Source organism: Myxine glutinosa, chromosome 2 (genome assembly GCF_964187855.1).
Source record: "Myxine glutinosa chromosome 2, kmMyxGlut1.1, whole genome shotgun sequence".
Classification (NCBI taxonomy): Eukaryota; Metazoa; Chordata; class Myxini; order Myxiniformes; family Myxinidae; genus Myxine; species Myxine glutinosa.
Genome location: NC_136262.1, coordinates 260732549 through 260758487, shown reverse-complemented (window position 1 = coordinate 260758487; position 25939 = coordinate 260732549). Strand labels below are relative to the sequence as shown.

The window sequence follows — 25939 nt, the reverse complement described above, 5'->3', positions numbered from 1 at the left end:
GTCATCACCCCTTTCGGCCTCTTCGAATTCCTAAGGATGCCCTTAGGGTTGAAGAATGCGGCTCAGGCGTTCCAGCGGCTTATGGATAGCGTCTTGCGCGACTTGCCTTTCCTGTTTGTCTACCTGGACGACATCCTAGTCGCGAGCGCGTCCCTGGAGGAGCACCTGCTCCACCTCCGCACGCTTTTTGAACGCCTGGGCCAGCATGCCCTAATCATCAACCCCGCCAAGTGCCGTTTCGACGACGCCACCATCGACTTATTGGGGCACCGCATCACCGAGCACGGGGCCGTCCCTTTACCGGCCAAGGTGGAGGCGGTCAGGGATTTCCCACGGGCTCGCACGATGAAGGGGCTCCAGAAGTTCCTGGGCATGGTAAACTTTTACCACCGCTTTGTGCCCCACGTCGCCCAGCTCCTCCGCCCCTTGCACGAGGCCCTTCGGGGCAAGCCGGGCAAAGGTGACATTGCATGGTCGGAGCCGATGGCCGTGGCGTTCGCGGGCGCAAAGCTGGCTCTGGCCGACGCCACCACGCTGGCGCACCCGGCGCCCGATGCACCGATCGCCCTCACCACCGATGCGTCGGACTACGCGGTGGGCGCGGTGCACGAGCAATGGGTGCGTGGTGCTTGGCAACCGCTGGCGTTTTTCAGCCGGCAGCTTCGCCCGCACGAACGCCGGTACAGCACCTTCGACCGCGAGTTGCTCGGGCTCCACCTGGCGGTCCAACACTTCCGCCATCTGCTGGAGGGCCGCCCGTTCACGGCCTTCGTTGACCACAAGCCCCTTGTGTTCGTGATGGCCAAGGTCGCCGAGCCATGGTCGGCATGGCAGCAGCGCCACCTCTCTGCCGTGTCCGAGTACACGATGGACATCCGTCACGTGGTGGGTAAGGACAACCCGGTGGCGGGTTGCCTTTCCCGGTCCGTCATGCACATGGTCCACCTCGGGGTCGACTATGCCCGGATGGCGGAGGCCCATCCTATGCGACGTCTCCCTCGGCCGGCCTCGCCCCATCGTGCCCGCTGGCTGGCAGCGCCCAGTGTTCGACGCCATCCACGGCCTGTCCCACCGTGGCGCGAGGGCATCCCAGAAACTCGTCGGGGCGAAGTTCGTCTGGTATGGCCTCAGGAAGGATGTCCGCGACTAGGCCAGGACGTGCCTTCGCGCAAAGGTCCACCGCCACACCCAGGCACCGTTGGCCCCGTTTACGTTGCCCGAGCGGCGGTTCGACCACGTGCACGTCGACTTGGTGGGACCTCTGCCCCCCTCGCGAGGGTTCACCCACCTCCTCACCATGGTCGACCGCACCACACGGTGGCTGGAGGCCGTCCCATTGGCGGCGACGTCTGCGGCTGAGGTGGCGCAAGCCTTTATCGCCACTTGGTTTGCCCGGTTCGGTGCCCCCTCGGACATCTCGTCCGACCGCGGCCCCCAGTTCACCTCGGAGCTCTGGGCCGCGGTGGCGAAAGGGCTCGGGGTGAAGCTACACCACACCACGGCCTACCACGCCCAGGCCAATGGCCTGTGCGAGCGTTTTCATCGCTCTATGAAGGCTGCGCTCCGGGCCAGCCTCCGCGACGGCGGCTGGGTCGACAGGCTCCCCTGGGTCCTGCTGGGCCTCAGGACGGCGCCCAAGGACGATCTGCGCGCGTCCTCGGCGGAGCTGGTCTTCGGGCAACCACTGCGGGTACCTGGTGAATTTATCCCCGACTCCACGGCTCCTTGGTCCGCGGCGCAACAGCGCTCCGCCCTTCAGGAGACCGCCCGGAGGTTCGCCCCGGTGCCAATGGCACACCACGGTTGCCCGCCTTCCCACGTCGCCCCGGAGCTTCGCACGGCAAAGTACGTGTTCATCCGGCACGCCGCCCACCGGGCACCGCTACGGCCCCCGTACGACGGGCCCTTCCGCGTGCTGGAGACCGGGGTCAAATTTTTCACGGTCGACATCGGCGGTGCCCCGGATCGCATTTCCGTGGACCGCCTCAAGCCGGCCCACCTCGATCCGGACCACCCCCCGCTAGCAGCTCTGCCTCCGCGTCGGGCCGCCCCCCGGCGGTCGGACCCCCAGCACCCCCCAGCCCCGCCAGCCCGCTACCCCCCAGCCCTGCACCCATCGCCAGGGGGCGTTTCGGCCGGGTCATCCGGCTTCCCCGCAAACTCACCCTTCAGGAGCGCGGGAATTCTGGGGGGGGGGGCGCGTGTGGCGGGCACAAGGGGTAATAATTCCGCGCACCAGTGGGTGGCGCGAGCGCCCAGGCGGGGACCGATGGTACATGCCCCGCCCTTCGACCGATCGGCCACGCCCGGGGATTAGGCGTGGCCTCGGCACATATATGCGGGCTCTAAGCTCGAGCCCGCTCACGCTCAGTGCTGCAGTTCGAGCTTTCGTAATAAAGACTCTTTTGGTTTTAACAAACGCGTTGTGGCCTACCTCTTTGGCAAGCAAATTGTGTGCGCAGCACCACACTTCACACCCATAATATAAACCACGGTGCCAATGTAAAAAAATATGGGATAAAAGTTTCTCCAAACTGTCCCTATTTCTTGATTATTATTTTTTTGTATTCGTGACTGTCCCCGTAAACCGAGGTGAATAGGGACAGCCATAACAATCCTATTTATTCCTATTTAACCCATATATGGGGGTAATAGGGACAATAAGTTGCTTTTTAAAAAAAACAAGAGAACACTTTCAACCCAAATATCAACAAATCAGTATGGTTATCAATTTTCGGCGAAAAAAGTTTCCGAACTATTTTTCAGGATGTGTCCTGAAGCACCTTGCTGTCCCTATTCCCCCTATTTTACGGCACTCTGTTTGCGTACATAATATATATATGCGTTTCAAAACGTTTGTGCCGTCCTCCTCATACCAAATGCGTGATTTAACGCGCTGCAGTACATTACACGCAATTCATCAAACAGGATATTATATAAAGTACTTCTTATAAATAACGGAACCCTACGTGGTGTACATGGATCCTTGTAGGTCTGTTTTACGTCAGGATTCAATGGTGCGTGGTATATATAGATCCTTGTAGATCTGTTAAACGTCAGGAAAATCCATGGTGCTTGGTATGTATATATAGATCCCTATAAGTCTGTTATACGTCAGGATCTCACGGTACGTGGTGTATGTAGATCCTTGTAGATCTGTTATACGTCAGGAATTCCACGGTGCGTGGTATGTATATATAGATCCTTGTAGGTTTGTTATGTGAGGATTCCGGAACAAGCCCTTTCTGTTCGTTGCTGCTGGAGACCTTGGGGGTGCGAGGACATGCAACCCGAGTCTCGAGCCGCACTGAGTCGCCTTCCGAAAGAAGAACGGCTGCAGGTATGTCAGTTATTGCGTCGTGTACAGGTTATCAGCGTTGCTGAGGCCCAGCTGCAGGTACGGCCGTGACAACGTCGTGTACAGGTTATCGGTCTGGTCAAGGCCCAGCTGCAGGTGTATTCGGTACGGTCACGTGCAAGTTATCGGCATTGCGCAGGAATGCCAATGGCTACAGGTATGTCACGTGCAGGTTATAGGCATTGCGAAGAAATGGCTACAGGTATGTCACGTGCAGGTTATCGGCATTGCTAAGGAATGGCTACAGGTATGTCACGTGCAGGTTATCGTTAAGGAATGGCTATAGGTATGTCACGTACAGGTTTTCGGCATTGCTAAGGAATGGCTACAGGTATGTCACGTGCAGGTTATCGTTAAGGAATGGCTATAGGTATGTCACGTGCAGGTTATCGGCATTGCTAAGGAATGGCTACAGGTATGTCACGTGCAGGTTATCGTTAAGGAATGGCTATAGGTATGTCACGTACAGGTTATCGGCATTGTTGAGGAATGGCTGCAGGTATGTCGCGTACAGGTTATAGGCATTGCTAAGGAATGGCTGCAGGTATGTCGCGTACAGGTTATAGGCATTGCTAAGGAATGGCTGCAGGTATGGCATGTACAGGTTATCGGCATTGTTGAGGAATGGCTGCAGGTATGTCACGTACAGGTTATCGGCATTGCTAAGGAATGGCTACAGGTATGTCATGTACAGGTTATAGGCATTGCTAAGGAATGGCTACAGGTATGTCATGTACAGGTTATCGGCGTTGCTAAGGAATGGCTGCAGGTATGTCATGTACAGGTTATTGGCGTTGCTAAGGAATGGCTGCAGGTATGTCATGTACAGGTTATAGGCATTGTTAAGAATGGCTGCAGGTATGTCATGTACAGGTTATAGGCATTGCTAAGGAATGGCTGCAGGTATGTATGTCATGTACAGGTTATAGGAATGGCTGCAGGTATGTCATGTACAGGTTATCGGCATTGTTCAGGAATGGCTGCAGGTGTGTCATGTACAGGTTATCGGCGTTGCTAAGGAATGGCTGCACGTATGTCACGTACAGGTTATCGGCATTGTTGAGGAATGGCTACAGGTGTCACGTACAGGTTATCGGCATTGTTAAGGAATGGCTACAGGTGTGTCACGTGCAGGTCCTTGGCATTGCTTAGGAATGGCTGCAGGTATGTCACGTGCAGGTTATCAGCATTAAGGAATGGCTGCAGGTATGTCACGTGCAGGTTATCGGCATTGCTTATGAATGGCTGCAGGTATGTCACGTGCAGGTTATCGGCATTAAGGAATGGCTGTAGGTATGTCATGTACAGGTTATCGGCGTTGCTAAGGTGAATGGTCATGTGATATGCCACCATAAAGAGTTGGAGCGAATGTTCGTTCATCTTGTGGTTTCTATTTCGTGTATGGGATTTCTGGCTGGTGTTTTGGGTTTTTGGAGTTACCATTGTGGAGTAATAAAGACTGGAAATCCGAAAATTGTGGACTTCTTTGTACCACCATGAAACACCTCTGAACCGTCTAATCTGGATCGATTGTGATTGGTTGGTGCTCCACAAGCACGGTTTTGACATCACAAAGTGTAACGTCTTTCGGATGGACGTTAAACTACAGGTGGTGGACAGAAAAAGATGGAAACGCTAACACAATGTCACTTTGTAGGGTGTGTTGCCACTACATGCATCCAGGGCGGCATGGGTTAAGACTCGGCATGGGTTGAGACGCGGCATGGGTTGAGACGCGGCATGGGTTGAGACGCGGCATGGGTTGAGACGCGGCATGGGTTGAGACGCGGCATGGGTTGAGACGCGGCATGGGTTGAGACGCGGCATGGGTTGAGACGCGGCATGGGTTGAGACGCGGCATGGGTTGAGACGCGGCATGGGTTGAGACGCGGCATGGGTTGAGACGCGGCATGGGTTGAGACGCGGCATGGGTTGAGACGCGGCATGGGTTGAGACGCGGCATGGGTTGAGACGCGGCATGGGTTGAGACGCGGCATGGGTTGAGACGCGGCATGGGTTGAGACGCGGCATGGGTTGAGACGCGGCATGGGTTGAGACGCGGCATGGAGTCAATAAGGTCTGTAACTGTTTTGTGGGAATGTGACACCATTCTTCCATTAGGAATTTCTCCAATTTACGTCGGTTTGATGGACGTGGAAACTGTTGTCTTCGGTGCCTCTCAAAATGGTCCCACAAATGCTCTTTTGTGCTCCTTAAACCTCCAGGTAACGACACCTGCCCCGTGGACCGAAGCATTGTCATCCTGAAAACAACCCTCCCAGCAGGGAAGAAATGCTGCATCATGGGACGTAGATGATTGCTCAGGAAGGTCACATTTCCACAGCCTTTGTCATTGAAGGACCTGCTAAACTCACACCAGCAATTACACCCTGTTCAACGTCACTGAGGCCGCCTCTCGCGGCCATGCTGGCTCCTTATACCTGACTCGATCTGCAGTCCTGCCAGTGTATATATTTACACATTATGAGAGGACTGGCAGGAATAGATTTGCATATTTCATGCGCTGTCACATGTGTGGTGGCCGCCTACAATGCATAAATGTTGCATGGCCCACGTACCGTGGTGTTTCCATTTTTGTGTGCACTATCTGTAGGTGCCTGACTCAATCCGTGAACTTTCCCACCTGGATTTCTCCCAATGGCAAATCCTCCCTTCTGGATTTGGTGATTATCAATTTCCCCACAAATGTATCTTGCTCGTCCTCTGCCCCAATTGGCTCATCTGATCATGTGCTTGTGAAGGTCAAAGTCTCTCTGGCCATTCTCGGAGAACAGCCTCAGCGCCGGCAAGTTTGGCGGTTCACTCGGGCAAACCGGCAGGGAATGCGAGCAACCCATCACACGTGAGGATTGGTCTCCGGTATCCATTATATCTACCGCCCCCGATATTAACTCGGACTGGGAATTTTTCCATCCGTGACACCTGCTCTGTCTTATGCACAGATTAATCCCAACTCGTTTTCAGCTATCTTGCCCTCCTTTCCTGCCCTTGGTACTCTGAATCCTGTGGTGAGGAAGTTGTTCTGAAACAACTTGCCTTCTCTTCCTGGAAGGCAAATCTGACGGAGGCAATCTCAGTGTATTCCAAAAAGCCCGCAACAAGCCTGTGTCTACTCTCATGAGCCAGAAAACATCTGTCCAACCTGAAGAATGAACTTTCAAACTTTTCTCCCTCTAAAACCTGGTAGTGCCTTTTCAAGTCTGTCTTTGATGTATGCTCTCCTTCCCTGCCTTCCCTCCCTTCCCTCTAAATGTGACCATAGCCGACTCCACTCGTGAGAAGGCCGAATGCCACAATTCTGTTTTTGCTTCAAAACCTTGTCCCTAATTTTTTTTTTTTTAGTCCCTGCTCTCTGGGTTGGAGTCCAAAGGTCAGATATTACAAAATGAAATGATGTGCACATTTTCAAACTTATTTTAAATGAAACTTTGTTCATGCAATCAACATTGGGGGGGTGGTGCATGGAATATGTAACGCATTTTTGGATGTGAACCCCAGTTCATGTCTCAGGGTGTGGGGACTTGTGGTCACAGGGGTCAAAAGAGAACTTTGTTTAACTCAAAATTTGACATTGGGTCATTCCTGGTGGAACTTTTTGCCATCTTTACTCCCGCCAGGGAGTGGTGTGTGTGTGTGTGGGTGTGTGTGTAAGAGAGATAGAATTGTGAGGAACAGAAAAGGAAAAAAACGAGGTGTGTGTTTGTGAACAAGATATCTGGAAAAGTTCTGAACGGATTTGGATGAAAGTTGGTGGGATAATTGCCCTTGGTATAAGGAAGAATTGATTAGTTGTCCCCCGTCGCACCGCGGAGCGAAAGGGGGACTACGGTTTTCCCCTGCGTGCGTGCGTAAGCGAAAGACCAAATTCTAATTTGGTGTGGGTGCAACCCACGTCAAAATCTAAGATGGCCGCCGTCATTTATGTCTAAAACTTGTGAGCGAAATATCTTGAAAAATAAACGAACTACTAACTTCTAATCTGGTGTGTGGGTGTATCTCGGCATAAGGAAGAACACTATTGAAAATTGTCACATCAAAATCCAAGATGGCCGCCTTGCGTCTTCCACTTTGTCAACTCAACACTTCACTGACGGTGGGACCAAGGCGTAACGCTTGTTTTTGGTGAAGCTCAGGATATTATTCTGGATCCAGGAATTTTTTGGGGGAATTTTTTTTTGTTTTCCTTTAAAAACCATTTCCTCTGCAATAATTGGACCGATTGAGAACAAATTTTCAACATAGGAGGGACTCGGTCTGGAGAATATTTTAATGGTAATTATGACGTCGCAGGTCACGTGGTTCGGCCGTCATATTGTTTTGAGTGAAAAACACTAAAATCCAATTTTCTCAAGCGCCTGAACAGATCGAGGCCAAATTTTGCAGGCAGAATCGCATACCCACACAACACAACAGGCATTTTAAGGCCATTTTCCCTGCTAGAGTGGGGGTTCGCCTTGCGGTCCCCATGACAATCTTCTTCATTTTGCCCTATTTTCTGCATCTCTCCTTAACCCCCTTGCCTGCATTTCTTCTTCCACCATCTTTAGCCAAGTCTTTCTCGGTCTTCCCCGTCCTCTACTTCCTTCTACATTCATTTCCATCACTCTTCTCAACCAGTCACTTTCATCCTTCCTCAACACATGACCAAACCATCTCAACCTGTTCCTCTTCACAGCATCCATCACAGGCTCTATTCCCAACATCTTTCACAATTCATCATTTGTCTTCCCCTCTGTCAACGATACTCCACATCCACCGAACCATTAGCATTTCCACCCTTTCCAGCCTTCGTTGCTGCTCTACGTTCATTGCCCATGTCTCTCTCGCTCCCTTAAATCATAACACTTCTCACACATGCAGCATACACCTTTCCCTTCAGCTTCAACGACACTCCCCTTATCAGCACGCCACTCAATTCCCGAAACTTCTTCCATGCACATCTCACTCGAGCAACCGTTGCCGAGTCTGTTCCACCTTCTCAATTCAGCATGTCTCCGAGGTAGCAAAATGTTTTCACACCTTCCAGCTTCACGCCGTCTCCAAGATCCAACTCAACATTTCCTCCATCTGCAGCTCTGTGCACACCTTACATTTGAATGTAGCTGCCACACTGGTTAATGACCCTCTCAGACCACTACATTTTTAATGAACCCACTCAACGCACATTGTACATTGAATGGAGTCCACTCCGACACCCTTCCTGCACACAGCACATGGCCACTTCCCAGTTCTTTCCACCTCACCACATGCTTTACCACTTGCCATCACCTTTGTCTTTCCGATATTCACCTTCAGACCTTTTGTCTCCATACATTCGTTCCACTTGTTCATCTTTTCCTTCAGTCCATCCATACTTTCCGCAATCAACACCAGATCATCTGCATACAACAACTCCCACGGTAAACCCTCCTTTACGTTCTGAGCCAGCACCTCCAGCACAGCTACAAATAGTGGTGGACTTCGTACCGACCCCTGATGCACTCTCACCTTCACCTCAAACTCATCACTGTCCCCGTCTTTCGTCCTTGCAGCTGTGCGCGCTCTTTTGTACATTGCCATCTTTACTCTGATCAACCATTCCTCCACTCCTAACTTCCTCAATGCCCATGTCAATACTTCGCGTGGAACCCTATCAAATGCTTTCTCCAGATCAACAAACCCAAGAAACAACTTCTTCCTCTTCTCCATGTACTTCTCCTGCAACTGCCTCACAATAAAGAGCGCGTCTGTCGTTCCTCTTCCTGGCATAAATCCAAACTGCATTTCGTCGATCTTAAACTTCTTCCTTATCCTCCTCTACAACACCCTTTCCAATACCTTCATTCCATGCTCCAATAACTTTATCGCTCGATACGAGCCACACTTTAGAGGGTCACCTATCCCCTTGTATAGAGGGATGAGGGTACTCAGTTCCCAATCCACTGGAATGCGGCCTTCTTTCACCACCAGATTACAGATCTCTGTCATTCTCTTCACACCCCAACTTCCTGCTGCCTTCAACATATCTCACACAACTCCCGTCGGCCCTCCCGCTTTTCTCCTCTTCATTGCTTTTATCGCTTCCTCAACTTCCTTCTCAGTTATCTTCTCTGCCGGTCCTAAAATGGGTTACTCTCTTTGTTTCCATCCCATTCATTCTCTGTATTCAACAGCATTTCCATATATCTTTTCCATCTTCCTTTAATTCCATCTGGGTCCACAACGATTTGTCCCACTTCATCCTTCAAGCAACTCACCCCCATCACATCACACCTCTTTCGCTATCTGCTTTGCAATCCTGAATACTGCTCTCTGACCCTCTTCCGAATCCAAGCCTTCTCCGAACATTTTCCTGCATGCCTCCTGTGCCTTTGCTACCTCTTTCTTTGCAGCCTTCTTGGCTGCATTATAACTTTGATGCTCTGCTTTTTCTGCTCCCGTACCCTTCGCCTTCTGCCACTGGTTGAACTTCTTCCACTTCTCGTCGATCCTCTTTCCAACTTCATCATTCCACCACCATGTTTCCGAGTGCCTTGGTGGTCCTTTTGTCCGTCCACATACCTCACCAACGGCTCCCAACAGGCTATCTTTCATTGACATCCAACCACTTTCAAGCTCAACCACATCATCCTCTACCCTACTCAGCCTCTTTTAATGCCTTCCTCACTGTCACCTCTTTCAACCTCCACATCTTCTTTCTCGGTTGGTACTTCACCCGCCGAGCTCTCCTCGCACCTTTCACCCTTATGTCGCAGACAACCAAGTGGTGCTGTGAAACAGCCTCCTCCACTGGGGTCACCTTTGTGTCCCGGAGGTGCCCCCTATCTCGCCTACGCACCAGCAGGTAGTCGATGGTTGTCGTCGACCCACCTGACGTGTATGTAGCAAGCTTATTGTCCTCTTTCTGAAACTGAGTATAACAAATCAGCAAATTCCAAAATCCTTTCACCTTCTCCATTTCTCACACCATATCCGTAACCCCCATGAACTCCCTCAAAACCGTCCAGACTCCTTCCCACATGTCCATTTCGGTCTCCTCCTACCACAACAACTTCCTCATCTTTCATGTTTTCCATCAGCTTCTCTATCGCACACCAGAACTTTTCCTTCTTTTCATTGCTCCGACCAACCTGCGGAGCATATCCCGAGATGACGTTCACCAAAGCTTTCCAATCATCATTTTCACCATCAACCTATCACTCACTCGAGTCACACTCGCCACTGTTTACAAACTCCTCAGAAAACAGGACACCAACACCATTCACGCCCTCTGGGCACCCCTGCCACATAAACTTGTATTTCTGTCCCTGCCTACCCTTCACCATTCTCACACCACTTCCCTTCCATCTCGTCTCTTGCACACAACATATGTCCACTCTTCTTCTGTCCAATACTTCCACCACTTCTCCTCATCTCCCTGTCATTGTCCCTACATTCCATGTCCCAAACCTCCGAAACCGATCTACACTTCGGGATGTACCCTGCCCATATGTAGTTGTAATATGCATACCCATGACAAACAAAAAAAGTCAGCGAGCATGACGTCATGCATCACATGGTTTCAGAGTTATCACGTTTTTAAGCACAAACCTTTAAAACGTAGCTCGTCCCTCATTTGTGATCCAATCGAGGGGAAACTTCACAGATCTGTTCAGCATATCAGTCAACTAAAATGTCCTTTTGGAATTTGCGATAGGTCACGTAGTTTGGCAGATATCGTTAATTAAACGCAAATAATAAAAACATTTATATATTGAACCACTTCATTGATCGACGTGAAACTTCATTCTGTGGTAGACGTCATGAAGAGTAACAAGTGTTCCTTGCAGTATTCATGTTTTATACCTCTCCCACCTCCCCCCCGATGTCCCTGCTCTCAAATGTTTTGTCCTTCCCCCTCTCCCCCCATCTTGTCTGCTGCTCCCCTTGTTTTTTGGGTTTTGTGTTGGTTTGACTTTTTGTGTGATTAATGTTAGCTTTCACGAGCCTCGATCTTGCATACAAAAAAAAAAAAAGTGTGCAAAATTTGAAGATGATTGGATGTGCGGTCTGGAAGCTTGAAGTTATAGCGTGAAGAAGAATCTTCGACTGTGGACGATTAATTATTTATCACATGTACAGACTTGCAGGCATCATTTGACACAATCTCCCAGGTTAATTTGAACCTCAAATAAAATTATAATTCCAGATTTGTCAATGGCTGAGGTATATTAACAAACGAAAAAAAATTGGCAAAATTCCAACTCTTTTTTAAAAAAGATTGCATATTCACCCAGGGTTGAGGCTGAAGAAGAAGAAACCTCATGGGCTTCCCAGACCAAATAATTCTGGTTCTGGCTCTGCGATTTTTCAGGTTTATTACTGCCGCAAGGGAGTAATGCATTCGATCGTGTGTGTGTGTGTGTGTTCGTGAACAAGATGTCTGGAAAAGTTCTGAACGGATTTGGATGAAAGTTGGTGGGATGATTGCCCTTGGGATAAGGAAGAATTGATTAGTTTTTGGTGAAGCTCAGGATATTATTCCGGATCCAGGAATTTTTTGGGGAATTTTTTTTTTCTGTTTGCATTAAAGCTTTTATTCTAATTCTTAAATGATGTTTTTCTCTAATTCCGAGATATATCAAAATTAATTCTCTGACAGGGCCTACTTTCTTTTTCATTTATTGTTTTGGGGTGGGAATGTTTAACAACAACAACAACAGGCATTTTAAGGCCATTTTCCCTGCAAGAGCGGGGGTTAGTACCCCATGCGGGGAGCGGGGGTTCATACCCCATGACAATGTTCTCCATTTTGCCCTATTTTCTGCATCTCCCCTTGTTAACCCCCTTGCCCGCATTTCTTCTTCCACCATCTTTTGCCACGTCTTTCTCGGTCTTCCCCGTCCTCTACTTCCTTCTACATTCATTTCCATCAATCTTCTCAACCAGTCACTTTTGTCCTTCCTCAACACATGACCAATCAATCTCAACCTGTTTCTCTTCACAGCATCAATCACAGGCTCTATTCCCATCGTTCGCAATTCATCACTTGTCTTCCTCTCTTTCAGGAGAGGGGATGTTAAACAAAAGGTATTATTCCAACTTGACCCACAGCGGGAGTATGAACCTTACTGAGTGGCGTTCTAGTTCAGCTTTGCTTCGGGTGGGAAGCGTGGGGATTTTCGATGGTGCGTCATTGACTTCACTCTTCTTTTATTTATTTTTCTTAACTTGACTGTTGCTTAATTCCTCATTTTATCGAGTGCATTTATGCTGGAATGTTCACATTTAAAAAAAAAGTATATATAACAAGTACAGATACATTCAAAGTACACCACCCCCATCTATATAATAATAGCGTAAGGACTCGACTTTGTTATCCCTTTTACGCCGCACCCAGTGACCCGATGCCCACGGCACGAATGGATTTACGATCTACGAACCGCACTCTTTGTTTATCACGTACAGCCATACTCGAAATATCTGAATTAGCCGACGTTGGGGCCCAAAAGCATCCGATTAACTGCCGATACGACGCCATCTTACGACGCCATCGTATTGGCGTCTGCTGGGCGAAGGCGAAGCAAGCCGTCCGCTGATTGGACAGGCGAAAGCAAGGGACAATCCAGAGCATGCATTTGTGCCGGTGTTGGCGATCGTTGTTCATATACGCACTCTTCATTCTCATCTTTCTTCCTAACTCTTACTCGGACAAGCAAATCCCCTATGCCATCCATAATGGTACACTCTATCCATACACCACTTCCTCCCTTCCGTGGATGTTCCACGGGTTTCGGCTAGTGCCAAATAATTAAATATCCTACAGCGCGGCATTGCCGGGGCGCCACTGGCGCCCGGCAATACCACAGTGCAGCTCATAGAGGCTGCATTGGGAGGGAGAGGTGTACACTAATTGATTAATTGTATAATTAAAATCAATAAAAGATTATCACAAAATATTTTCTTAATCAATTGGCTAATAGCATAACTAAACCACTCGTGCTTCATCCAAAGATGTATCTTTTAGAAATGTAATTAAATAAGTCATTAATAAAATAAAAAAAATTAATTGATTAATCAATAAATAATTAATCGATTAAATGATTAATCAATAAATCAAAAATATATTTTACAGCCAAATCACTGTCATTGGCATGTCCAAATATCTTCCTAACTCAAAAGGTGCCTGAGATCATGGCCAGAAGAGAAAGGAAATAAATAAATGATTAATAATGAAAATAAATAAATAATAATCATAAAAAAATTAAATTATCAATCAATTCGGTCACAGAACACACAAACCATCTTCTACCGACTCCTCTCTGGCCTTGCCCCCCCAGCTCTCTCTGGGCTCTGTCCTGCAAATATTCCTACAGGTCGCACAAGATCTGCCTGCAACCCTCTTATGGTCAAACTGCCAAAATCAAGACTCTCTGCTCACCTTCACTTCTTCATTCCTCTCTTCTCCCACCTCTGGAACAAACTCCCTCACTCTCTTCAATCCCACTCCACCCTCCAGGTCTTTAAAACTGCTGTTCACCACCATCTTTTATCTTCCCCCATCCAAAACCTTGATCTTTTCTACCCCTGCTAATTTCACCCCAATTCCACTTTTTTGAAATACCAACTTCTGTCCTGGAAGTCCTTGGTGTCCTTGTGTTTTATACTTCTCCCTCCACCCCCCCCCCCCCCCCTTCCCACGCCTCCTCCCCCCAAGCCCTCTCCCTTCCACACATCTCCCTGCTCTCAAATGTTGTTTGTGTGCTTCCCCTTCTCTCCCCATCTTGTTTTCCGCTCCCTCTTTTTGTGTGTTTTGTTTGTCTGGTTGATTTGTTTGTGAAGTAAATGTTAGCTTTCACGAGCCTCGATTCAGTATACAAAAAAAAAAAAAAAAAAAAAAAAAAAAACCACCACCATTTCATCAGAATCTGTAACTGTTTTTTTTTAGTAATTAATCGAATAATTAAATAATTAATCGATTAATTGATTAATCAATAAATCACAAATATCCTTGATAGCCACATCACCTGGTCACTCATGTCCAAATATTAGCTTCTGAGCTCAAAAGGTGCCTGAGATATTGGCCAAATGAGAAAGAAAATAAATAAATGATTAATAATGAAAATAAATAATAATCATTAAAAAATTAAATTATTAATCAATTCGGTCATAGAACACATAAACCACCACCATTTCATCAGAATCTAACTTTAAAAATTTTTTTTTTTTTTAGTAATTCATTAAATAATTAATCGATTAATTGATTGATTAATTAATAAATCAAAAATAGCCTTTGCAGCCAAATCACCTGGTCATTGGCATGTCCAAATATCAGCTTCCTAACTCAAAAGGTGCCTGAGTTAATAGTCAGAAGAGAGGAAATTTGATTAATTAAATAAGTACTTAATTAATCGCTAATAATTAAAATGACTCCTCAATTAATTGATAAATCAAAAAACAAAAAATACCGTTTTTGACAAGACTTGCTCACAATTGTGCCGAAATTTCAGCTTCCTATCAAAGGATGGCTGAGATATTGCCCGGACAAACAAACAAGAAAGCAAGAAAACAAAAAAACAACCAGAGTGAAAACTGAGTACTCCCTTTCAGCGTGCGTCACTGCCGAGCCCCCTTCGGTGCCCAGCAATGACGATTTGCAATGCCTGGAGATGGCATAGGAAAGGAGCGGTGTACAACAAGAAAACAAACAAACAACCAGACTGAAAACTGAGTACTCCCTTTCAGCGTGCGTCATTGCCGAGCCCCCTATATATATATAGCCCAGCAATGACTATTTGCAATGCCTGGAGATGGCATAGGAAAGGAGCGGTGTACAATATTTGCTGAATTGTGACATTATTCAAATGTACTGTAAACTCAGAAAAAATAACACCATCTCACTGCCTGTTGTTCCTCATGAATCCGTCATGCGCACGTTATTCGGACTGAAGCTGACACTTCTTCTTCTCCCTCGGGACCGCCCTCGTAGTTCCTGCAAAGTGTTGCTGACGAATTGTGTGGGCGAGACGGGCCGTGGCGGCAAATCGGCGCGACTCAAAATATCCACGAATGGCAGGATACTTTTCGGCTGAGTCGAGATGCCCTTGCACAAGCTGCTCAGGTTTTGATCTTCCCTTGCATTTTCTTCTGCCTGAACCTTGTCATGTGATGCACAAATAAATTATTTAATCTATTGGTGAAGTTTTCTCATGAAGCGTGTAACTTGCTCCTCGCAATGTGCAATATCAGGTTTGCTGCATTGCTGTTATTCACAAGGAGTCTTTTCACACACCTTTATTTTTCTATATTCACCTGTTTAATCAAGCATTGCACTTACCGCACCTGCCATGCACATTTCCGTTACAATTTGAGTGATTCCGTCGGCTCTCCGTTCACTATTCATAATTGTTGGTTTTCTCATTTAAGCTGAAAATGACTTTGGCCATTGCATGTGAACACCTGGGTGTCTGATATATATATATATATATATATATATATATATATATATATATATATATATATATATATATATATATATATATATATCTTTTGAGAGGTTTGAAGAGGATTGATGGATGTGGTTTGCCAGGTAAGTTGAAGGTATGGTGTTTGAAGTTTGGATTGATGCCACGAATAGTGTGGCCATTAATGATGTATGATATTGCAATTGGGCATGTAGAGAGGATGGAGGTTGTGGTGAGCGGGTTTGTGAGGAGGTGGCTGGGAGTGCCACGCTGTTTGACGAACATTGCCTTTTATGGTCAGGGTGGGAAACTCCAGTTTCCCTTGACATCATTAACCGAGGAGTTTAAGGTGGTGAGGGTGCGGGAGTTCATGATGTTGCGGGATTCAAGTGATGCAGTGGTAAATAATGCTCTCCCAGAGAAGAAGGGAAGTCGGAAGTGGATGCAAGAGTAGAGGTGGACGAGATGGAGGAGCGGTTGCAACAGGAGGAGGTCATGGGGATGGTACAGCATGGGAAGCATGGCTTGGGGTGGATGAAGCTTGAGTGATGGGGAAAGGTATGTGTGAAAGAGAGGAGGAAGATGGTTGAGAGGGAGGTGAGAAGAAAGGAAGAGGAGGAGAGATTTGTGAAAGCAGTTGGTCAGGCACAGCAAGGTGCTTGGACAAAGTGGGAAGGTGTGCAGGTGAGGATATTGAAGTGGCAAGAGATTTGGAGGATGAAGCCAATATTGTTGAATTTCCTGTTGTGGGCAACGTATGATGTGCTTCCGTCACCAGTAAACTTGAGTTTGTGGGGGTTGTTGCAGGAGGAGAGATGTTGTTTGTGTGGAGGTGTGGGAACGGTGCATCATGCACCGAGTGCATGCATTGGCAGCAGGACAATACAGGTGGCGACATGATCAGGTGCTGGCAGTGGTGGTGCAGATGGTGCAACAAGAGGTGCTGAGGTCGAGAGAAAGAAGAGTGGAGAATGAGACTGATGGGGGAGAGGTGTGGTTTGTCAAAGAGGGCCAAGTGGAAAGCAAGAGGGCTGTCAGATGCTTGTGATTGGCAGGTGGTGGCAGACCTAAAGCCACAATTGGTATTCCCAGAGGAGATCTGTGTGACAAGGTTGCGGCCTGACATTGTCATTTGGTCAGGTGCAACAAGACAGGTCATCTTCGGGGAATTGTCTGTACCTTGGGAAGAGAACATGGAGGCGGTGCACGAGAGGAAGAGGAAGTACAGTGAGCTGGAGGCAGAGTGCCGGGAGAAGGGTTGGCGAGTTTCATGTCAGCCATTTGAGGTGGGCTGCAGAGGGTATATTGGCAAATTCCTTTTCTGCATTTCTTGCTAGGCTGGGAGTGTGTGGGACAGAAAGAAGGAGTATGTGTGACAAGGTGGCCCAGGTTGCCTTGAAAGGCTCGTTTTGGATATGGAGGAAGTTTACGGAGGCACGTCAAACAGTGTGTTGGTTGTGTTTTTTTTGTTACTATTATTTCTTATTTTGTGTGTGTGGGTGAGCGTGTGTTTTTTGCATGAATTAATTTTTGCATGAGTGTTTTTGTATGTTGTGGTGTATGTTGTAAGGGTAGGTGGTTGGTTGGTGTTGTATGTGTGTGTATGAATGATCTGGTGTGTTTTGTTGGTGAGTGGTGAAGGGTATAAAGGGGGGGTGTTTGAGTGTTCCACCGTGTTTGGTGCTGTGGATTCTGGATGCGTAGGTGTTGTTGTTGTTGTTGTCGTCGTCTGCGTTCGCACTGGCTGGGGGTGGGGGTATGTATGCATCCAGGTGTAGTTGCTGGATGTGTATGTGCCCCTGCTGGCCCATCGAGGTTTAAGGGCCGAAACGGGATGATGCTGAGGATCTCGACTGAGGACCCGGTCAGTGTGGCACATTTGTGACCAGGTGTGTTTTGAACTTTTTTTTTATATATATATATATATATATATATATATATATTTATATATATATATATATATATATATATATATAAATAAATTTTTTAATAGCGCAGAAGCTGCTGCTCACATAGTTATGCAACTCTGAGATGGCAAGCAGTGTAACGTTCTGTCAAGGCACATCCCAAAAGATGAGACCAATTGCAGCCGGCCTGTGAAGCACCAGTCAAACAGTTTATGCGGTCACTAGTCAAACAGATTGGGCCCCTGAAAGGTTGGTGCATCATCTTGTTGGATAACAACAATGGTCGTACAAAGTCAGGTGACAGTTTGCACTCACGTCTTGTTTCTTCAGGATTTAAACATAAACTGGCCAAAATCCAAAGCGAAATTTGCTTTGACCTATCCTGTCGGCCCTTCAGCGAAATTCCCAGAGCGGAATAACCTTTGAACATTGATATATAAGACGCCTCATCTTTTTGCCTTGAGCTTGCTTCAATCTCCCTCAAAGGCAGGTAGTGTGTGTCCAGTATTTGGCACAAATGAGTAATCGTGGTACATCCGCTTCCCCAAACCTCGTCTTGCAGCATTATAATTTGTCGTGCTGTGATTGGCTCACACTGCTTGCTTGAACAATGAACATGATCTTGAAACGCCGCACGTCTCTGTCCGGATACAAAGCCAGCTGTTTCCTTGCAATCATCCAGGTGGACTGTTCTGCTCCATACATTATTTATTTTGTTATTGCACAACCTGCAGTCTTTCCTCTACTTTCATTTTCCATTTTTATTCGCAATTTCTGCAGATGTGCGCACTCGTTTGCTCTGCCACCAAAGGTGGATGGAGGTTGAGGTTTCATCTCTGTGAGCAGGATGTATTTCAAAGTTGTGCATCGATTTGGATGTAACTTGGGTGACATGTTAGGTGTGTGACGAGGCCAAAGTGATTTAATTTTGGTGAAGATCTGTGTCCGGATACTGTTTTTTTGGGGGTTTTTTCCCTCCTTTTTTTGGCCCTTCATTTAGAGATGGGACCAAAAACGATATATCACACAATATCGAAAGATTGCAGACGGATTATGACAACTTGGTGGACGAGTTGGGTAGGAGATGAGAACAACCTGATAAAATTTTGGTGGAGGTCTAGATGCAGATCGAGCCTATCGGTGGGATGCATGCCTGCATCAATTACCTTTTATTTTCTACAATGGACTGTCCGGATTGGTCGGTTTGTATTTCTTTAGGAATATTTTTCAACCTGGCCTCAATCACCGATTATGTGCCCTGACCCGACCATAGAGTGAAACACATTTTTCAACAAGGCTGTCGCATCAACAGATGTGGTGTTCTCTCCATGCCTGCCGAGGCCTTCAATATGGAGAGCGCTCTGTTTTAGCTTTCTTCAGTGGGTTTACCTTTACCTTCCTGAAGAAGGGTGATGTGTCGTCACATCCTGTCGGAGCATGATAACCTGGCAATGCCTTGCAATGAACTGGACCAAGGTGGTTTGCCAGCGCAGTGATGTGGACATACCTCCTGGTGTTATCACTCGAATGTGCAAGGTCCATCCACACATAGGCGTCGAGTTGTCCGGCATGATACAGGAGGATGACGGTGGTATTGGTGTCTGTTGCATGGACAACACCATTCTGTCCTGGTATGGCTTTTGTCAGCACGCCAAGATCGTACACCAGGCTGGTATCGGCCTCCACGTGTAAGCATACGTACTCGGATGCCGCGTTGTGTTCTACATTTCCTGATAGATTCTGTGTACTAAAGACACCACTCTCATGTGCAACAACAATTGTCTTTTGTTTTATGACATTAAGTGGAGTTTTTAAATTTGCTGATTTCTGGGCATGTCTGAAATCTTTAGGACGTAACCGATCTGCGCCAGTTTCCAAGATGTGAAATAATCCATAATTTGCACCTGTTACCTGTTCCTCAACATTCTTTATACTTTTCACATACCTGCCACAGTGTAACATATTGTGATGTCATATCCTTTTCCAGGCTCTACCACCTGTTGGGTGCCCCGAGTGCTTTTTCATGAACATCCAGACAGCAGATGAACAACATTACCAGGTAGAGGTGGTTCCACAATGGTCTTTGGAAGCAGTAGACTACTCGATGCGTCTGCACAATACATTTCGCATCCTGGCCTGTACAAAAGCTTGTAGTCATAACCAGCAATGGTTAAAGCCCAACGTTGCACCTGACAAGATTAAGTCGGTGATACTGCCTTATCCTCCCCCAACAGACCGAGGAGGGGTTTGTGGTCAGTTTCCAATGTGAAATGTCGGCTATAAAGGTACTGGTGCATTTTACCTACTCCAAAAATGCAAGAAAGTGCCTCACGCTCAACCTGCCCGTACCGACGTTCCGTACCTGACGGTTTTCTCGATGCATATGCAACAGGTTGCAAAAGACCAGCCTTGTTGGTTTGCAATAGTGCACAACCAACTCCATAAGATGAACTGTCATAGCTCAACGTGAGCTCTTTCAGTCTTAATGTACAAGCAATGGTGACGTACATAACAGGGTTTTTGCATCCCTGAAAGCCTTGTCTTGAGCAGAACCCCATTTCCAATGAATACCTTTGCACAACATGATGTGCAACGTTTCCAAGACAGTACTCAGCTTTTGTAGGAAATTACCAAAGTAGGTTAACATTCCGAGAAAAGCCCGAAGCTCAGACACATTGTTGGGAGCGGGAGCGTTCTTGATAGCTTACACTTTACAAGGGTTAGCTCGCGTTACTCGTGCTGTAACCTCATGTTCCAAGAGGTAGATGGCTTCAATTAGAATTTAAGGTAAGGATGGTTTAACAAGCCTACTCTTTGTAAAAAGGGTGCAGATGCCATAAAAAATCAGCCTTATTGGCCCCACATAAGACAAAATTGTTTTGGGTCTTCGGGGGTCTTTGTGGTCTTAAGGGTCTTGGGGGAATTAAAGGGTCGTCAAAGGTCTGAAGGGTTTCAGCAGTCTAAAGTTGAAGAAGAAGACGTTTTGTCGCATATAAACATGGCGACATAACCATATAGACGTTTGCTCTATTATACATGCATTTTAAAGGCCATTTTCCCTGCTAGAGCGGGGGTTAGCCTTGCGGTCCCCATGACGATCTTCTCCATTTTGCCCTATTTTCTGCATCTCTCCTTGTTAACCCCCTTGCCCGCATTTCTTCCACCATCTTTAGCCAAGTCTTTCTCGGTCTTCCCAGTCTTCTACTTCCTTCTACATTCATTTCCATCACTCTTCTCAACCAGTCACTTTCATCCTTCCTCAACACATGACCAAACCATCTCAACCTGTTCCTCTTCACAGCATCAATCACAGGCTCTATTCCCATCATCTTTCGTAATTCATCATTTGTCTTCCTCTCTCTCAACGATACTCCGCACATCCGTCGAACCATTCGCATTTCCACCCTTTCCAACCTTCGTTGCTGCTCTACGTTCATTACCCATGTCTCGCTCCCATAAATCATAACACTTCTCACACATGCATCATACACCTTTCCCTTCAGCTTCAACGACACTCTCCTCATCATCAGCACGCCACTCAATTCCCAAAACTTCTTCCATGCACATCTCACTCGAGCAACCGTTGCCGAGTCTCATCCACCTTCTCCATTCAGCATGTCTCCAAGGAAGCAAAATGTTTTCACACCTTCCAGCTTCATGCCGTCTCCAAGATCCAACTCAACATTTCCTCCATCTGCAGCTCCCTCTGTGCACACCTTACATTTGAATGTAGCTGCCACCCTGGTTAATGACCCTCTCAGACCACTACATTTTTGATGAACCCACTCAGCGCACATTGTACACTGAATGGAGTTCACTCCGACACCCTTCCTACACAGCACAGGGCCACTTCCCAGTTCTTTCCACCTCACCACATGCTTTACCACTTGCCATCACCTTCGTCTTTCCGATATTCACCTTCAGACCTTTTGTCTCCATACATTCCTTCCACGTGTTCATCTTTTCCTTCAGTCCATCCATACTTTCCGCAATCGACACCAGATCATCTGCATACATCAACTCCCATGGTAAACCCTCCTTTACGTTCTGAGCCAGCACCTCCATCACAGCTACAAATAGTAGTGGACTTAGTACCGACCCCTGATGCACTCCCACCTTCACCTCAAACTCACCACTGTTCCCGTACTTCGTCCTTACAGCTGTGCGCGCTCTTTTGTACATTGCCATCACTACTCTGATCAACCATTCCTCCACTCCTAACTTCCTCAATGCCCATGTCAATACTTTGCGTGGAACCCTATCGAATGCTTTCTCCAGATCAACAAACCCAAGAAACAACTTATTCCTCTTCTCCATGTACTTCTCCTGCAACTGCCTCACAATGAAAAGTGCATGTGTCGTTCCTCTTCCTGGCATGAATCCAAACTGCATTTTGTCGATCTTCACTTTCTTCCTTATCCTCATCTCCAACACCCTTTCCAATACCTTCATTCCATGCTCCAATAACTTTATCGCTCGGTACGAGCCACACTCCAGAGGGTCACCTTTCCCCTTGTATAGAGGGACGAGGGTACTCAGTTCCCAATCCACTGGAATGTAGCCTTCTTTCACCACCAGATTACAGATCTGTCATTCTCTTCACACCCCAACTTCCTGCTGCCTTCAACATATCTCCCACAACTCCCGTCGGCCCTCCCGGTTTTCTACACTTCATTGCTTTTATCGCTTCCTCAACTTCCTTCTCAGTTATGTTCTCTGCCAGTCCTAAAACTGGGTTACTCTCTGTTGCCATCCCATTCATTCTCTGTATTCAACAGCATTTCCATATCTTTTCCATCTTCCTTTAATTCCATCTGGGTCGACAACGATTTGTCCCACTTCATCCTTCAAGCAACTCACCCCCATCACATCACACCTCTTTCGCTATCTGCTTTGCAATCCTGAATACTGCTTTCTGACCCTCTTCCGAATCCAAGCCTTCTCCGAACATTTTCCTACATGCCTCCTGTGCCTTTGCTACCTCTTTCTTTGCAGCCTTCCTGGCTGCCTTATAACTTTCATGCTCTGCTGTTTCTGCTCCCGTACCCTTCGCCTTCTGCCACTCCTTGAACTTTTTCCTCTTCTCGTCAATCCTCTTTCCAACTTCATCATCCCACCACCATGTTTCCGAGTGCTTCGGTGGTCCTTTTGTCCATCCACATACCTCACCAACGGCTCCCAACAGACTAGCTTTCATTGACATCCAACCACTTTCAAGCTCAACCACATCATCCTCGACCCTACTCAGCCTCTCTTTTAATGCCTCCCTTACTGTCACCTCTTTCAACCTCCACACCTTCATTCTCGGTTGGTACTGCACCCGCCGAGCTTATAATTATATTATATATAATTATAATTATATATTATTATAATAAGATATAAAAGGGAAATTTTGATAGCAAGTTTTTCTCACCGATGCAAGTTCTGGATTTCGTATTTCAAGACTTCTCTCACTTCGCTTGTTCATAGAAATAGGAAGTTAGGCCCCAGACACACCGGGCCTGTGACCAGGTTACGACCTAGCTGCGACCGAAAAATGTTGGAATCGCGGGCAAATCGTAGAAAGAACGCGCGACGTCGCAGAGGTTGTGGGTGATCACCAGAGCAAAATCAGTCGCAGCAAGGTCGATGGTCATGTTCAAAACTTCTGACCTGCGATTCCAAATCGTAAGAGGTCCCAGACAGGTCTTACATGGTCGTACCACCAGTCGTGCATGGACACACCACCAGTCGTGCATGATCGCGGGTCAAGTAGTCGCACGATTGGTCGTGCTACTGGTCCTGCCACCTGACGATTGGTGGTGCCACCTGTCGTACAACCTCACGATCGGTAGTGCGACCAGTCACGACCTGTCCCGACTGGTTGCACGACCTTACGATTGGTGGTACCACCAGTCTTTAGCTCACCAAGGCTGTGCGCGTTTACCTCAAGCCCTACCACAACGTCGGCAGTGTCCTATGGCAGATAACATTTGTGAATTTTGTTGTGAACTGTTGTGTGAATTTTGGAATTTTGATTTTTTTTTTGATGTGTATCATATGCTGTGTGTATGATCTATTTTTGCATATCTATTTTGCAATGAACTTGTACAATAAACATGCTATTTCATGGTATGTCAGGAGAAAAAGTAATAATTAGTTGTCTATTGTGTGTGTATGGTCTGAGTAATAAATGACTGGTTTATATTACAATGGAAAAAATTATTATTTTAAATACAAATTAAATCGATACATGTATACACAAACAAAGTTCTTTGTCAAAGCAAAATCTTTCACACAATTTTTATTTTTTTTATTTTTATATACTGAATCTAGGCTCGTGAAAGAGCTAACATTTATTTCACAAACAAATCAACCATACAAACAAAATATATAAAGAGGGAGCGGAAGACAAGATGGGGAGAGAAGGGGAAGCACACAAACACAACATTTGAGAGCAGGGAGAAGTGTGGAGGGGGGGGGGGGGGGGAGGAGGAGGCGTGGGAAGGGGGGGAGAAGGAGGTATAAAACACAAGGAGACCAAGGACTTCCAGGACAGATGTTGGTATTTCAAAAAAGTGTAGGATTTGGGGTGAAATTAGTGAGGGTAGAAAAGATCAAGGTTTTGGATGGGGGAAGATAAGAGATGGTGGTGAACAGCTGTTTTAATGACCTGGAGGGTGGAGTGGGATTGAAGAGAGTGAGGGAGCTTGTTCCAGAGGTGGGAGAAAAGAGGAGTGAAGGTGAGCAGAAAGTCTTGATTTTGGCAGTTTAACCATAAGAGGGTTGCAGGCGGATCTTGTGCGACCTGTAGGAATATTTGGGGGACAGAGCCCAGAGAGAGCTGGGGGGGGCAAGGCCAGAGAGGAGTTGGTAGAAGACAAAGACCACCAACCTGCCTGCGGGAGAGAGAGGCCCTTGGAGTTAGCTTCATCGCGGGAGATTCCAATGATTCTGAATGCTTTGGTTTCAACAGCGTGAAGACGAGCTAGGTGTGAGGCAGGAGCACCAGAACAGAGGGGAGAACAGTATTCCATAGAGCTGTGGATGAAAGCCTTGTATGTGGTGAGGAGCTCAGGTGTGCCAAGGAAGGACTTCGCACGACGGAGGATGCTCAGTCGGCGACTGGCTTTGGAGGCCAGATTTGAAATGTGGTTTTCCCAGGAAAGATCATGGCAGATAGTGAGACCCAAAAGCTTGAGTGACAGAACTTCTTGGAGAGGATTATTCAGAAAGTGGATGGGAAGATGTATTACAATAAAGTAATGTGCAGAACTAAGCTGCCAGGCCACAGCTCCCTTCTTGGGAGACATAGCGAATTATAGCTTCAGTTGAAAAGTTCGACGAAGTGTACTCCTTGAGTGGTAGGTGACTACTGATGCTGACGCATGATCGCGAGCCTCTAGATCTGATCGAGCGACCCCTCTCACGACTGGCTGCGATCGATTGTGCGAGTGGTCGCAGGTCGCCACGATTGATCATACGATCGGTCACTGATCGCCACCACTAGTCGCACGATTACCTACGATTGATCTTGCGATCGATCTTATCCAATCGTTGGTGATCGCACGACCACGCTTACCACCAATTGTATGATGACCTACCACCAGTCCTAAGAGCAATTGCAGTGTGCGATCGCAAATGGAGATCGTAGCAAACATTGATGATTGGTCGTACCTCGGCCAAATTGCCATCAATCGCACGATCCCGAAAACGTACGATCCAGTGTGACTGAGGCCTTAGTGTCATTGCTGGTGCTGTGACGTCACCTGACGATGAGGCTGCTGCTGTGATTGATGCCGAGCTTGTCGTGCATGTAGTCATTGTTGCTCTTTATGACGATATAACTGGTCATTTTCGATACAGATTCCCTGTGTGTCATGCTCCATCGATTCATCATAGTTATCCTATGCTGAGTTAGTGCTTAGTCCTTCACTTACCTGCAGGCCATCAGGAAGAACTCGGCTTTTCTCAATAATTTTCGTGGCAATTTGAGTCTCATATTGCTCTGCAGTATGATATCTTACACCATTGCAGGAGTGATTACCAATTTATTGAACCTTCCTGGAACCAGTAATAGTCTTCGTACCCTTGCCCAGCAGCATGTGTTGAGTTGGTTTCGCTGTTCCGAGAGTAGTTTTGTAGATATTTGTAGATGTCATACCGCCCCACTCTGACTGGCTTCGTCGTTTGATCCAGTGTACATAATCCTACAGGATTCTGATAGTTCAGCAGGTACACTGACTCATGGA

The 25939-nt window shown here is 47.0% G+C and overlaps 1 protein-coding gene across 2 annotated transcripts in view; it reads left to right on the top strand.

Moving 5' to 3' along the window:
* The first annotated feature begins 3187 nt into the window (after positions 1 to 3187).
* The window catches only part of COMMD8 (COMM domain containing 8), a 34211-nt gene continuing 11459 nt past the window's right edge, over positions 3188 to 25939 (top strand). Inside the window, exons 1-3 of one of the 2 annotated variants that reach the window (XM_068105809.2) lie at positions 3188 to 3340; positions 15327 to 15458; positions 19696 to 19767. In XM_068105809.2, the coding sequence (XP_067961910.2) occupies positions 3284 to 3340; positions 15327 to 15458; positions 19696 to 19767 (261 nt within the window). In that variant the 5' untranslated portion in view covers positions 3188 to 3283. The remainder of the gene's footprint in view (positions 3341 to 15326; positions 15459 to 19695; positions 19768 to 25939) is intronic. The other variant, XM_068105807.2, reaches the window with a different exon arrangement.